General features: G+C 41.3%; 2 protein-coding genes and 1 long non-coding RNA gene across 7 annotated transcripts in view; 1 reads left to right on the top strand and 2 right to left on the bottom strand.

Moving 5' to 3' along the window:
- gpr153 (G protein-coupled receptor 153) overlaps positions 1–3667 on the bottom strand; it is a 39836-nt gene extending 36169 nt beyond the window's left edge. Inside the window, exon 1 of the mRNA XM_023841560.2 lies at positions 3210–3667. The gene's annotated coding sequence lies outside the window, so the exon portion shown is untranslated. The remainder of the gene's footprint in view (positions 1–3209) is intronic.
- Positions 885–4064, top strand: LOC111859139 (uncharacterized). The gene is made up of 3 exons (XR_002841741.2): positions 885–956; positions 1125–1303; positions 3936–4064. It is a non-coding gene; the product is annotated as an uncharacterized lncRNA (long non-coding RNA).
- Positions 4065–8874: 4810 nt separating this feature from the next.
- The window catches only part of acot7 (acyl-CoA thioesterase 7), an 83452-nt gene continuing 77649 nt past the window's right edge, over positions 8875–14677 (bottom strand). For all 5 annotated transcript variants that reach the window (XM_023841573.2, XM_023841574.2, XM_023841571.2 and 2 more), the window contains one exon: positions 8875–9251. In XM_023841573.2, the coding sequence (XP_023697341.1) occupies positions 9153–9251 (99 nt within the window). In that variant the 3' untranslated portion in view covers positions 8875–9152. The remainder of the gene's footprint in view (positions 9252–14677) is intronic.

Here is a 14677-nt window from a genome sequence, read left to right as displayed (position 1 = left end):
TGAGGCTTGAACCAGCAACATTCTGGTCATAGGCCAAACCCATTGAGCCACACACTGCCCCTAATTCCCATGAAACAACATGTTTATGTACCATACACAATCTGGATCAATAGGTTTGAGAGATCTGGGTACAATTGTAGATGTATAAAAGGATGTCAGAATTCTTGACAGAAATGGTCAGATTTTGTTAATTAGACTTGGGCACTGAGTAATATTTTTCCCATTTTAAAAAGAATTTATTTTATTATATGCCAAAAATCTTTCGGAAGATTGTTATTGTGGTTAATTTAATGTCTATATGAACCAGTAACCTAATGGTTCCAAGCCCTTTACCCCTTATGCTATAGTTACTTGGCCAGAATGAAAATGATGATACAATGATGTGTAAACCTAAGCAAAACAACGAGGAAAAGGGTGAGAAAAATTAGATAAAGGATTTGGACATATTTTGGCGACCCTGTTTAGTTCTTTATATATTTCAGGACTGAGGAATGTTGATCTGATAAGCGCTTAAGTACAAGCTGACCTGGCAATCCACTGTACAAACCTTTTTTTCAAACAATATCAATGTTTTTTTCTGACTCATATTAGATTGGTATGTCCCAGGGGGTAGTCAGTTGACTTTAAACCAGGACTATATGCAGGAGTTTATATTTTCTTTCCTCCCACTGTTCTCTGCCTTTTTTCCACACTCATTTTTTAATGTTGTTGTGGGAACACTGGCGTGCGTCAAAGACAGAACCACGTGACACAGCGATCGCCAAGGGACCGAAGTCGATGTTTCAGGGTGCACTTGGGCGTGGGTTACTAAAATAAATAAACACACAAAAAAAATCTCCGCATACCATATAATATTGCCATTGCAAAATGATTAAGAGTACTGACACAAGAGGACCCGGTCCAGGTACAGTGATACACATGCTACAATACAAGCCGTTTACCACAGAAAGGAACGGGTAAGATAAATTTTAGCAAACAAAATGCCTGACCACCATTAAAATGATATAATATTAGATTATGCTACAACTGCTCATATGACGGTGGTGTTGCCCTTAATCTCCAGTTTGTATTGTTGTTTCTGAATCATTAATGTTGAGTGCCTTGGGGTGCTCTGCCTCGCACAGAAGTGAGCTGGATTCACGCGACATCTTCACATGTGACAGTGACAGTCAGCACATCAGCCAGGCTCATATGGCGGATGTGAGGCTCAATGGGACCGCGCCATGTAGGCTACATGGACTCTGCGCCTTTGCACCAAGTACAATAGCTCTTAAAAGCCCTACACAACAGAGACTCCCCTCAGGTACAATCGGCAGGAATCTCTTTCAACATGTGTTTAATATGAATCACTTCTTTTGAAATGGTTTAGATTTGGACCTGTGACTTCCTGCTCATTTCAGTTTTATTTTGACTGTTAGATTTCGGCTTTGTAAGCTTCGCTGTGGGGGCGGGGATTATATTGTTATTTTTGGAGCAGAGTGTGAAGGATTCCGTCTTAAATTTAATTTTAGAAATTCCTCTCTCCATAGACAAAGTTAGTTAAAGCGTTCCACGATTTTTCATCTGTTTTGTAAAAAAAAAGAAAAGAAAGGAAAAGAAAATGATTGTTAGTGCATATGACGTATTTCACTTGTAATTTGTATTGATGGTTCTTGATTACAGGTTCAAGTAAGACAGTTAAGTCAAGTTCTAATGGCTACATATAATTAGGAAGAATGATCGATGTCTGCTATGCAACATTCAGGCTAAGTTCTACAGTTCGGGAGACGGGAAAACACATGTATCCCTCTGGAATGTAGTGATGGTGATGTTTTCATTTTTTCCTGCTTTGATCCCCATAGGGTTTCTTGGATTACATTAATTTGTAAAGCAGAATTAATAGTAACAATAAAAAATCAGTTTATGATCCGAAATATAAAAGCAGAAAATTGTAACTTCATACACTTATAACAAAGGCATTTTCCATGGTCCCATTCCAAGTCTGATTTGAACAAGGTAAAACCGAAGAGTTCATTAAGTAGCAACCGCTCAGTTTTGTGTTTTCTATTTGCTAATTCAACATGACATTTGCAGAACATACTGTATATAACGAAGCTACAACCTACATGATAGTACGCTACATATAAAGCATACCCCTGAAACCTGATAAAAAATGTAGGCTACTAAAACAAAAATATAACATCATAGACTAAAGTATGTCACAGACGACGGGATACATATATTGAAAGACCCCTTGAATCCTTTACGTCTGTGTTTCCCAGTTTCCCATCGTAAAGGAGCTGTGCAAGTTCTAGTGAACCGTAATGAGATCAGATGCCTGAATTTACTCTTGACGCACTGCAATGATATTGTTGTAAGACTTTCAGCCCAAAGAAAGGGGTGACGCGGAATTTGCAGCATAAGCATTACGTCCTCTGCCGGGGTACTTGCACACAGCGATAACCCGTCTGTCAATGCCCGTAATGAAGCGTCACTTTGGGGGCGAACGGCAACGTGATCCCGCTGACATAACGAGGCAGTGTCAGTGCACATAACGGCTTTCCCATTATACACGGGATTTTAATAATTTAGTAGAGCCAGTACTGAACACCCACCCAGTAACACCAGAAACAAAAAAAAAAACTGGTTTGGTTCAAAATACTGTTTCATGATTTATCATTATTAAAAAGAATTTTTAAAAATCTTGCCCATCAGAGTGATAAAATGCCTTACAAGGTGTGATTATTTGTTAACGACTAACTAATTGATCCTTCTCACTTACTAGCCAAATCGCTCTTTAATCCGATTACTTGTCCGCTTGCTTTCGCACATGCATTTAACACGTCCTTTGTATAGCGCGTTTCTATAGGCGTCCTTGCTTAAATACACAATGTACACTAGTCCTTATTGTACCGACAACCATCTCAACAATCGGAAGTATAGTTTCCATAGCAGTTCGCTTTTCCACAGTCCATAATAGCACATTTTCCATGTTTGTCCAGCACTTTGGCTCCAGGCATGTACTGAATTGAATAAATTGACCTTCTCTTTATGAACACAGACATAAGTTTTCTCCTCCGATGAACAGTCGATTCGTTACTAGCGAATGCCAGGCATAATACTGACCTTGTATCACAATACAGACCAACTACTTCAACATTACCAGCGGATACATTTGTTTAAACTACGCGTGCATGTTCCCACTGCTTGCCGTATGAAAAAGCGTGTACCTTTCTGCCGAAGATTTCTTCGATTTCCAGAAAATATATTTGGATTCCTTTCCTGTTTGGTTTCTTTCTTTTTGTCTTCTGGAAGAGGATCCTGTTAAAGCCCACAGCTGGCGTTCTCAGCCTTTACATTGCAAACAAGCAAACTGGAAACGCTCTCCTCGACAGTTAGGCTCCGGGTTGCTGTTATCTCATATAGGGAAAGAACAGGGATTCCCGATAAGGGCGAGAATCGCAACCGGACTTTGCATCATTGTAGAGCATCATTTATTAAATCAGGCCGGGAATCCCGGTTTCTCTTGTGCATGCTGGGGAAAAAAGACACAAGTGAGCAAGATTCGTGGTTATACCATATAACCAGCGTCAGGGAAGCGAATTTGTTAATGGCGTTAATGTAGACCAAGCATGCCCACACGCTGGAAATTGCAATCCAGCGCACCACAGCGGAAATCACGCTACACTTAACATGGGGAGGGAATGAATGGGAATGTCTCAGACAGAGATGGAAATCGCGATTCTTTTAAGATCGTTCTACTAAAAGAATCAGAATCGCTAACTGATTATAGTTCACTTCCGACACGTATACCTAGAATATTTTTCGCTTTTATGCTCTTAAATTCTGTGTATATCTGTACATAATTAAAAATGTATATTCGTGATAACATATTTTGCATGCCATTGTGAATTACGATTAATTTCAAATAATATGAGCCATATTGACTCTTTCAGATATCCTTACACTACTACACCAGTAGATGGCGGGAGAGAGGCCACTTCGAGGATCACGTTCGTGAACTGAGCGAATCAGTGCAGTGACCGGGATGTTTTTCTGCACTTGAAAGACTCGTTTAAAAAGACCGAAAGGGTAATAATAATAATAATAATAATAATAATAATAATACAATGTTCATGGCTATGTCTTTTACAATACGAATTGGGCGCAATATTATGAAATTATCTTATCAAAACCATGTCCTGCTGCTCTGTTCTCTGTCGTAAGTTATTTAAAATTGAATGAAATGAATACATATTAAACTGGATTGTTAAATGTTTACCACTAGTGCTATGATGAATAACAGAACACCGGCATTGGGGACGATCGACTAAATATGGAACATAGCGAAGTGCGCATTCCGTAAATCTGATTCATCCGTTCATCTGTTTCAGATTAAACATCTATTAAAGATTAAAGAAGTGGTACGTGTGATATCAAGGATGTGGGGTGGTCATCTGGAGAATTCTGGGGTACGAGTTGAACATGTGCATTAAAGACCCCCCCCCCCCCCCCCACACACACACACACACACACCCACTAACACATCAACCACAGAAATGACTGGGCGGACACGCTGTTACAGAGCAATCGGTGGGTGTCGACTTCGGCAAAAATAAGAAAAAAACGTCAGACTGAGCCTCATGTCGTGACGTAACGTGAAATCACCAAAAGTGATAATGAGATTCGCCTTGCTCTGACAGAGGCTTGCCCAGAACACGCCCACATCAAAGAAAATACAGAGATTTATAAACCCAAGAGAGATGGAACACGTTAAACAACGTTAGGACCAAAACTGTTCACGATTTAGGTCATGTGTTATCCCCAGAGTACCATTCAAATATTTAACCATTTTTGGTGTGATTTCACACTAGATTTCATGCTCTTTACAAATCAGAAATGTGGGCCTATCATTTAGTTTTCATGTTCATTTACATAATAAATGCACTTTATATAAGCTTTAACAAGAAGTGCATCCAGTTCTTAAAATCATCTTAATGTCACAGTTTAAATCTTGAATGAAACCAGAAGGCCTTTCAATATTGTTATTTGACTTAAGTATTTCACTAATCATAAAACAAACCGTAAATTTGTCTGTTCAGGGACTCCACATTGCCTGACCTTTACAAGTCATTACCCTTTTTGAAAGATTTGTAAAGCATTCACTTCAGTACTGTATTACTATTACATATAACAAAGTGCTTGGTTGTTGGATTTGTGATGTGTGAAACTGTAACTGAAAACTGTCCTTCAGCTGGGGTATGTGGCTGATGAGTGCACTGTGAAGCAGAATCATGTTGAAAATGCAGCTTCTTAATCTTTGTCTTTTGTTCACGATAATACTAAATTCTGATAAGCCATCACTTCATCATTCGCATTTCAACGTATCAGCACATACACAGCTGCAGAAAAAATTACGAGACCACTCTATGTTTTAAACAAATCTGTATTTTTAAATCCTGGATTAATCCTGGATTAATCCTGGTTTTGCTGGCAGAAGGCTATGCTGAACAGCAGCTTGCTTCCAGGTTCAAAATTTCTAAGGCAGCAGCACATAAGAATAAGGTGAACCAGGAGACACTGGGAACGACCAAAAACCAGCCAGGTAAAGGGCAGAAGCGACTTGCTCGTAACAGAGATAACCGTTAACTTATCTGACAGTTTGCCATGAATCATAGGATGACATGAAGTGACCTTCAAACGGAATGGGAAACATTAAGTGCAGCTGTGAAGTGCTCTGCTGGGGCTGATAACTGCGATAATTTTTGTCACTATAATTGTGATATTAAATTTTCATATCATTTCATCTCTATCGCTGGCAAAATAGGATGCATTCTGCAATACTCGGGGGGACATCACAAAGGAGCGAGAGCAGCAAGCCTTCTACTGAATGGAGATAAGATATCCTTGAATTTGAAGTCGATATGTAGTCTTCTAGCAGGTTCACTGTCAACACTCAGGGGGTTCAGGACCGCATTACCGCGGAGACACCACATTATTATAAACTGTATCTTACTCCTAATGCCAGGAACTTCAATCCCAAGTAACTTATTTAGCTGACAACACAACAGTTTGCTGATTTGCATAGCTGAGGGTTTTACTGAAGAAATCGGTCAGGAAAACCACTCAGCGTATCAAATCCGCTGGGCTGCGTGGCAAAACAGATGCAGGGTTCAGTCCAGCTTTTGTCACCTTTAACTAAAAAACGCTTCTCACAGAAACTAGCACATTTGAATTATTAAATATTTGTGGTTTGCCTGTTATAGCTAGAGAGATCATTAACAGTAACTGGGGAATTATATGAATGCAAAATACCTAATTAAAACCATTATCAATATTATCAATTATCAAATAAATCTTTTGAGGTTAAATCTTGTGGGTTTTTTTTTTTTTTTGAGATAATAATATAATCATCTCAGACGTAGAATGTTATTTATACTTTAAAAATACTATCACAGATTTGTGTAGAAGCAAGGTGATCCCCCTGATTCATGAATGAGGCAGGTGTGTGTTAACTAGAACATTTCTTTTAAAAACTACACGTACTCTTACATTCCTGGACAGATCTATGGTTTTGACACAGTTACATTATTGTTGATAGGCTGGTCATGTCAGTATGGGTTTGCATGGAGGTGAGCCCTTCTAGCTGCTATCCAGGTATCCAAATAGCTTAATTTTTAGCTAGGCAGTTTGTTAAAGGATACATTATGTTAACTGAGGACTCATAAGGTCCAAAACTGTTGAAAAATCCCCTGAAACGTTCTCACAGTCTGCCACATCCAGACCATGTCACAAATCCAATGAATGCCACCACAGATTCTCCTGTCGTGAACAGAAATGTTTGTTCAGTTTGACATGTAATATTTGAACGCAAATTAATTAGCGACATCCTGGTTTTGTGGTTCAAAAGGCAAGGTGTGGATCTCAACTGGGTTTTAAGATCAATCAGACACTGATGATGTACAAAGTTAATAGCTAGAAAAGTCTTTTAATTCATTAACTGTTCGATTTATATCATAAACACATAAACACAGTATGCTAGATCATTTCCAAGCAAACAGAGCATAGGAAATGTAAACTGCTCCAAGAGCCACATCACACACTTACTGTATATCAGAGGTGGAGATTTCAGGTCCAGAGAGTACAAATCCAGACCAAGATTTTGTTTCAACCAACCAGTTGAGTACTCTGTGACTGTGACTCTTTATGCTCAACTGGTTGGTTGAAACAAAATCTTGGTCTGGATTTGCTATATATAAACTGTGCACATGACATCCGAGGTGAGGTGTTTGACTGGTAATAATTTTAATATTTCATTTAGCAGGTTTGGAGTTTTTCAGAGTCGTTACTTTTGGCTTCCTGTTCAGATAAATAGTTCACACGTCGTTGAGCTGCTCAGCTGAGGTGGGGGCTTGTCAAAAGATTTAGCTTGAGCACTATCACATTTATGTGGAAAGATAACTGGTTCCTCTGAAGAGTAAGAGTATGACTGACAGCTCTTTAACTATGTGTAAATGGCAAACACATTGTTCAGATGAATTTTAGCCCTCAAAATATCATTTCCCAGGAAAATGCATTTCCAGTGTTCCCATAGTCTTTTAGATCTACTGCCTCAGAGAGAGAGAGAATTTTATAGAATAGAATAGTGATACTTTATTGATCCCTATGGGGAAATTATGTTTTCATATATCTCATCTTGTGCACACATCTCCATGACACACACATACACACGTAAGAGCAGGCTTTGGGGTCACAGCACAGGGTCAACCAGTGTGCAGCCCCCTGTGGAGCAATTAGGGGTCAAGGAACTTGCTTAGCAGCCCAAGAGAAGCATCAGTCCTTTGGCCATGGGATTTGAACTGGCAACCTTCTGGTCCCAGGCAAAAGAAGGTGAAGTTTTCAATCTGTAATTTTCACACCTCAGTTATATGTCAAAGGCTACAATATTTCCAGCACTTGATAAACAGCGCTGACTTTGGTTCACTTTAAAATGTCTGACTGGGGATTTTTTGGTAGTTGAATGTATATAAGAGGTTTATTGGTCAAGAGTCAGAATATTTCATGTAATTTCATTAACATTCAGCTCAGTCTTTGCAGAGGTTAAGGTTTACTCCAGACAGCCCTGGTAAATCATGCAGTACAACGATGAGCTGTTCAGGGGAACGGCTGACTCACCCCGCTTTGGACTTCCTGAGAAAGACACCAGGTCAGATAAGCCTCATTTAGCATTTACACTCAGAGGATGGATGCACAGGTAAAACTTTATGCTGTATGGAAGCTTGCAAATAAAAAATAAAAAAAATCTCAGCAAACTTGTGGCCATAAACATTTTCCCATAGTTTCCTCCACGGGCTTAGAAAGACGCCTGAGGACAGTTAAATTCGTGACTTGAACCATATTCCACACCTCGGAAAATGAATCCTGCATTTAAACCTTTCAGAATGTGGGCCTCATTATTTCAGTCTTCCTGCTATCTGCTTGGATTTCGTAATCAGCAGATCAGCTTGTATTGGCAGTGCTAATGTTAGTTTCAATCCCTCATCTAGAACGATCCACAGCAGCCGATGTGGATGACTCCTGTTTTCTGGTATGTTCTGCAGATGAGCAGAGTGGGACTCTGTGCTGGAGAGTGGCCTCTTGTCATAAATCCATCTCCTGGAAGGCCTCCAACCCCCCCCCCCCCCCCCCACCATCTCGGTGGAGTTACGACGACAGAGTATGGGAGCCTGGGGGAGCCTTCGCTCAACTAATCAGTCATTTCTGCCCCCCCCCCTTGAGAGCACTGGGGTGGGGGAGTAGTTCATCCATGGGATGATTTTGCCCTGGAAACGGCAGCTTAGCAAAGAGATGCTCAGTGAATGTCCCCAGTGCCACAACACAGACAGACCAGTAGACTGAGTGGAAGAGTCACATGGACAGTATTTATTTATGGTGCACGACAAACCATGATTTCTCTTTGTTTGTACATACAGAGATTAAATCTATAAATAAAACAAATAAATCGTTTAAGGTTAAACAACAGTGTTTTTAAACTTATCCAGATGCTTTGGTATGCAGCACTTAAAACAAACTTTGTGTTACTTCAAGTAAAACTGAAAGTTATCATCATTCTATGAGGTTTTACTGCGACGCTGCGGAGGGGTGTCTGACGTGAGCAGCTCCTCCGTCACAGCTCATTTTTGCTGCTCCTTCTCGGAGAGCCGCTTAGCTTTGTTCTGTAGGTAGCGTGCTTCCCCTTCTTCGGAGCGCTTCTGTTCCTCCTCATTCTCAAGCTGTTAAAAAGGGGAGAAGAAAATGAAAAAATGGTGATGGGGGGGGGGGGGGTCACATCCCAGCAGTCCCATAACCAGAAGTTATGTATTTATTAATTTATTTATTTATTTATTTATTTTTGGGGGGGGGGTGTGTGTGTGTGTCCTGATTGGTTCTGCCAATCATGGGGCATAAGCAAAATTTGACGTCATAACTGTTTGCTTGGGAGTAAACAAATTTCAGGGGGCTGTCATGAAGACATCAAGCATTCCATCTTTTGTTTACATAAAGATATGATTATGAGCGCTATGCAGCAATCATGTAATGGCAAAACCCAAGAGGCATAACTCAGAAATAATAACAACACCGACATTTTTAAACGGCACAAATATGGCACAAGAGATACCAGTTTGGACACTAATGAAATATGCCAACTCCAGGGTGGTGATGTCACCATGTAAACAAACATTTACATCTCAGCACAAACGGCACAAACGAAAATTTCAATGTTTATAAATGCAGTGCAAGTGCAGTACGAACGAACGTTTGGTTCAAATCCAACGTAAATGTGGGGGCCAACTTCACAGTGGTGACGTCAGCATTTATATCTCAGAAACGAAAGCAACACAAACGAAAAATTCATAAACTGGTACAAACGATTGAAACAGGTTTGGTTAAAATCTGTAACACATGGGGGGGCAACTTCACACAGGTGTTCAATTTCACCATCAGCTCACTTGATTAATTAACTTAATAACATAATTAACTTGATGAGGTATTTATTAGTCAAACATGCAATGCTAGTGGTTGTATCAACAGATACATGGGTATATTGATGGTTACTGGAAATACTGGGGTGAAGTTAGGAGATGTTTTTAAATGGGTAAACTGACACCATTTGACGGGCATAAAAAAATTGTTTAACCAAAACAAGATCATTTGAACATAATTTTCTATGCCTACTTAAGACTTTTGCGCAGTACTGTATCAATTGCCAAATCACATCAGATTAGTTTCTTTAAGATATCTAGCCATGCCTCAAAACGAATCACCCTGCTCTGCTCCTTCTCTGACCAGGCTGTTCGCTTCGCTTTCCTCCTGATGTCCTCACACATCACAGTACAAGCACAAGAAAAAAGAAAAAAAAAAAACACAGGACACAAGCACTGCTGTGTCTGCAGGCAGCCCCATCCGGCCTCCTGCATCTGCTAGGCCAGCCACCAATCTGGGGGAGGGCACCTACAAAGGGAATCCGCAGAGAAGACTGGCTCAACCTCAGCGGAAGCCTTGTGATCATGATGGGGGGGCTGGCCAACGATTTCTCTCAGATCAGTAGCGTGACGAAGGGCACCTGGGGGATGGGAGGGTAAAAATCGGACTCGTGGATTTTCTAGGGATTTAGAAATCAGAGAGGAGGACATTTCATCTCTCTGAAAGGCAAGAAGACACGATTTAGGCAGATAGACAGCAGGCCAGGCATGACTGGCCATAGCCGAGGGGGATCTTGTGATAGTTTGGGATGGCAATTCTGGTAGTCTTCCAAGCCACACTGGGGATCAGCGTTCATTACCCTGTCAGGCTGACCCTGGACCTTCCCCTTCATCTGTTTACATCTGTTCACATAACTTGCAGTACTGTAGAAATGTATTAATAGCCTGATCTGCTTCTGAAATTCCCAGTGCTTGTTTAGGTGCTGTATAACGGAGGAGCCGATGGCAGCGAACGTGAGCATAGCTGTTTAAAGACTACAGGGCTCTGGGGAGGTGCCCTGACTCATGTGGGTGACGCTGTGGTGCCGCAGCACCAGCCTGGGAGTGACCAAATAGCACCGCCCACAGAATATCTCATCGGAACCAGGACCGTCACGCTGCTGAATTATCGACCGTACCTCTGGTGCCCCGAATATTTAATGAGCAGAAGTAGAGAACACAGCCATCGCACTGGTCCTCCTCAATCAGCTGGACAAAGGTGATTCAGCAGTAAGACACAGGCAAAGACACAAAGGTGATTCAGCAATAAGACACAGGCAAAGACACAAAGGTGATTCAGCAATAAGACACAGGCAAAGACACAAAGGTGATTCAGCAATAAGACACAGGCAAAGACACAAAGGTGATTCAGCAATAAGACACAGGCAAAGACGCCAGTCCCGTTTGTTGCATTACAGGAAAATGTGGAGGTTTATGGGGAGAAAAATGCTATTAAACCGTAATCGATCTACAAGTACTGATCATATTTCAATGATCCAATCTGTACCCCCCCCAAAAGCAAATCTTACAGGGCACACTGAAGCGCCATAGTTAGAAAACCATTAGCACCAAAAGCTTTTCCTGAAATGTAAGCAATTAAATGTTAGAGGCTGTAGAAACTGTCCTTTTATGTGGTCAGCTACAAAGGCCGCGTCATTTGAAAGAACTTCAGAACAACTTGCAAAATGACAGAGGTTCTCTTCTGAATACCGTACATCTGGTCGGACTTTTCAATTTCTGGACATTTTCAGAAACTGCAAAGAAAAATGTGACTGCTATAATTACTTGGCACATGTCACAATTAAAGACATTTAGTGACAGAAGACAAGCAGCATGTATAATACAATGAGGATCTAAATGTAAAAGATGTATGAAAAAAATAACCGATGAGGGAGAGTTCACATTCATCGTTGTGATGTGATTTTATCTGTCAAATTGCTTTAATAAAAGAATAAGAGATAATGTGCTGGAATTGGCCTATGGCTGATTTCTAAAGAGATTAAAGGTAATAACAGATGTCAAGGAATAGCAAAGGAATAGCAAAGAAATACCAAAGCAATACCTCACACCCAAATTACTGCAATTTAACATATTCAATTGCCAACCCAGATTAAAAACAAAGCTAATCAAACATGACAAAGAAAAACGTCTCTGTATGCATGACAGAGGGTTTCCTCTAAAACAGTGTTCCCAGCACTGTTGGGGAAAAAAAGAAATATTCCAAAAATAAGTTATCGATCCATTTTCCATACCCGCTTATTCTATTCAGGGTCGGGGGGGGGGGGGGGTCCGGAGCCTGTCCTGGAAGCTATGGACACAAGGCAGGGAATCGCCCAGGATGGGGCGCCAACCAATCGCAGGGCACAATCATACCTACAGACATCTTGGCACCTCCAAGTAACCTCAGCATGTTTTTGGACTGAGGAGAAAAACCAGGGAACCCAGAGGAAACCCCACGATGACACGGGGAGAACGTGCAAACTCCACACACATGGAGTCATGGTGGAGACTCCAACACGAATCCCGAGGTGGGAGGCAACGGTGCAAAAAAAACTATATATTTTCAATTTTTCTACAACCCTTCACATTCACACTCCCTGTTTACTACAGTTAAACATCTAAAATCACCAACTGATCCTCCAATACCCCACAGTCTGTGAAATTCGTGTACGATGTAAACCGGCAGAACTGCGACTCTAAGAGACATTTTGACCTATAAGTTCCTGTCGGCAGGGGGCCCATACAATCCTACCAGTACCCTTTAAAAATATTAAATCTAATTACAACAGGTCAAGAGATTGAATGGCAGCCGAGTTAAGTGCCGGGGACAGAGCGGCCTGAGGTGGGGTTAACCCTGAGGAGCAGGCGCTGGCTGCTACTCCACAGATGTTCACCCATGGTAGATCCAGCTCCAAATCAAAGATTACCCTGACATATTATTGCAAATGATACATTTTATAAATCCACCATCTTTTTTTTTTTTACCAAAAAATGCTAAGCTTTCCTGTGCAGTTAGCTGTAGAGGCCCGTTTGTGGAACATGCATCATCACCACACAGGCATAACCAGCAGCTGAAGACATCTATAATTCCATGTGAAAAGTTCCCAAACACGTAGCAGTGACCACAATAAACAGTCAGTCACTGCTTAATCCTCAGTCAGATCTCACACGGTGTCAAAGGTTTAATATTATTCAGGTTTTCTGCTTGTGATTGTGGATAAATGCTTCTGTGAGTTTTACTTACACATAAATGTTCAAAAATACTTTATAAAAAAATGTTCATAAATGTGCAGAAGGAAAAATGATTGGTTCAGAGAGATAACCAATAAGATTATAGAGGAGGTGGGTCAAAGTAACTAGAGGAGGCAAGACCAAGACATCTGATTGGTTGGTCCCACCTCATGTAGTAGCGTGGACCCACCTCCTCTGCAAACTGATTGGTTATCTCTCTGAACCAATCATTTTCCCTTCTGCCTTCAGAACATTTTTGTGTAAATAAAAGCCCCATGAGCCGGGTAAATGCCTGTGTATGCACTGGTAGGTGTGTTTGGCTGGAGTCCTTGTTGAGATTGTGCAAGTGTTTACAGGGCTGATGGTGAACTCCATTATCACACCTCAAATCGATTTAGGTGCTAGGGAGGTGGAACTGTGCTAATCTAAGTTAGGTGTGTAATTTACTGGCTCAGACTTGGGGTGGTGTTTGAAAACTTTGCTCTCATCGTGAATGTGGTTGGAGAGAGTTGAGACAGGAACGGCAGTTCTATCTGTCAGTGTTATGGTGAGGGAGGAAAACATTTCACATTCAAAACGAACATCACGTATCACTCTCCTAAACATTTGGCTCTTTTAGATACTCAGTTAGCTTTCAGAATCTGCCATTGTAGAGACGACCCCAATTACAGCTAAAGGAATCTTCTGGGGTGACGGACTTCTGTGTACCAGATCCCACAAGCTTTCCCTCTTCACAGCCCGTATTGTGGCATCTGGTGTGGTTGAATACCACATAAAACCCCTGGCAAACAAAACCAGCCTTCTCTGACCTAATTATGTCACGGCACATGAAGGCACACTGTTCAACTGCTGACAATTTCAGCACAAATGCACGAGCAGAAACGGTGCAGTCTGTAAACGGGCGTGAGAAGGTTGGGAACACATTCACCTGGAGGTCACTGTACCTCTGTCCCATTCAAAGCCAAAGCTTCTGATGTTGGTGCTCATCTCAGTATGACCTTCCAGACTAGATAACGAAGGATTTTACATTAGCTTAAAGCTCTGTGCAGCCAAAAAGCTTGGTAGAACTGAAAGCATGTCAAAACATTGTCGGGGGAGGGAGATTTTAAGTGGTCTGCCCTGAAACCCCCCCCGTATCCGTGTCAGCTCATAAAAGTGCGATGTTGCCACAGAACTGGAGAGTCCAGATCTCTCAACTCTGAGTGTGTGACGTGCAGACACTGTCCCTGCGTGTGTGCCGTACTTCACCATCCTCACACAATCTCAGGAAACGCCGTCCAGCTGTACTGCGGACAGTACAAACTGCTGTTAGCTAGTGAATCTGTTTATGTGCAATGCGTGTGTTTGTGTGTTTACCTATGGTTGGGCCATCTAGTATATATCCTCCCCGGGGTGGAATTTAGGGGGTGGGGGGGCCCTGGGCTAAAGTCATTATTGGGGCCCTACCTAGAGCAAAAGATACTGCT

This window comes from Paramormyrops kingsleyae, chromosome 6 (assembly GCF_048594095.1).
Source record: "Paramormyrops kingsleyae isolate MSU_618 chromosome 6, PKINGS_0.4, whole genome shotgun sequence".
Lineage (NCBI taxonomy): Eukaryota > Metazoa > Chordata > Actinopteri > Osteoglossiformes > Mormyridae > Paramormyrops > Paramormyrops kingsleyae.
Note: the sequence above shows the minus strand (reverse complement) of the source record. Positions and strands in the feature narration are given on the sequence as shown.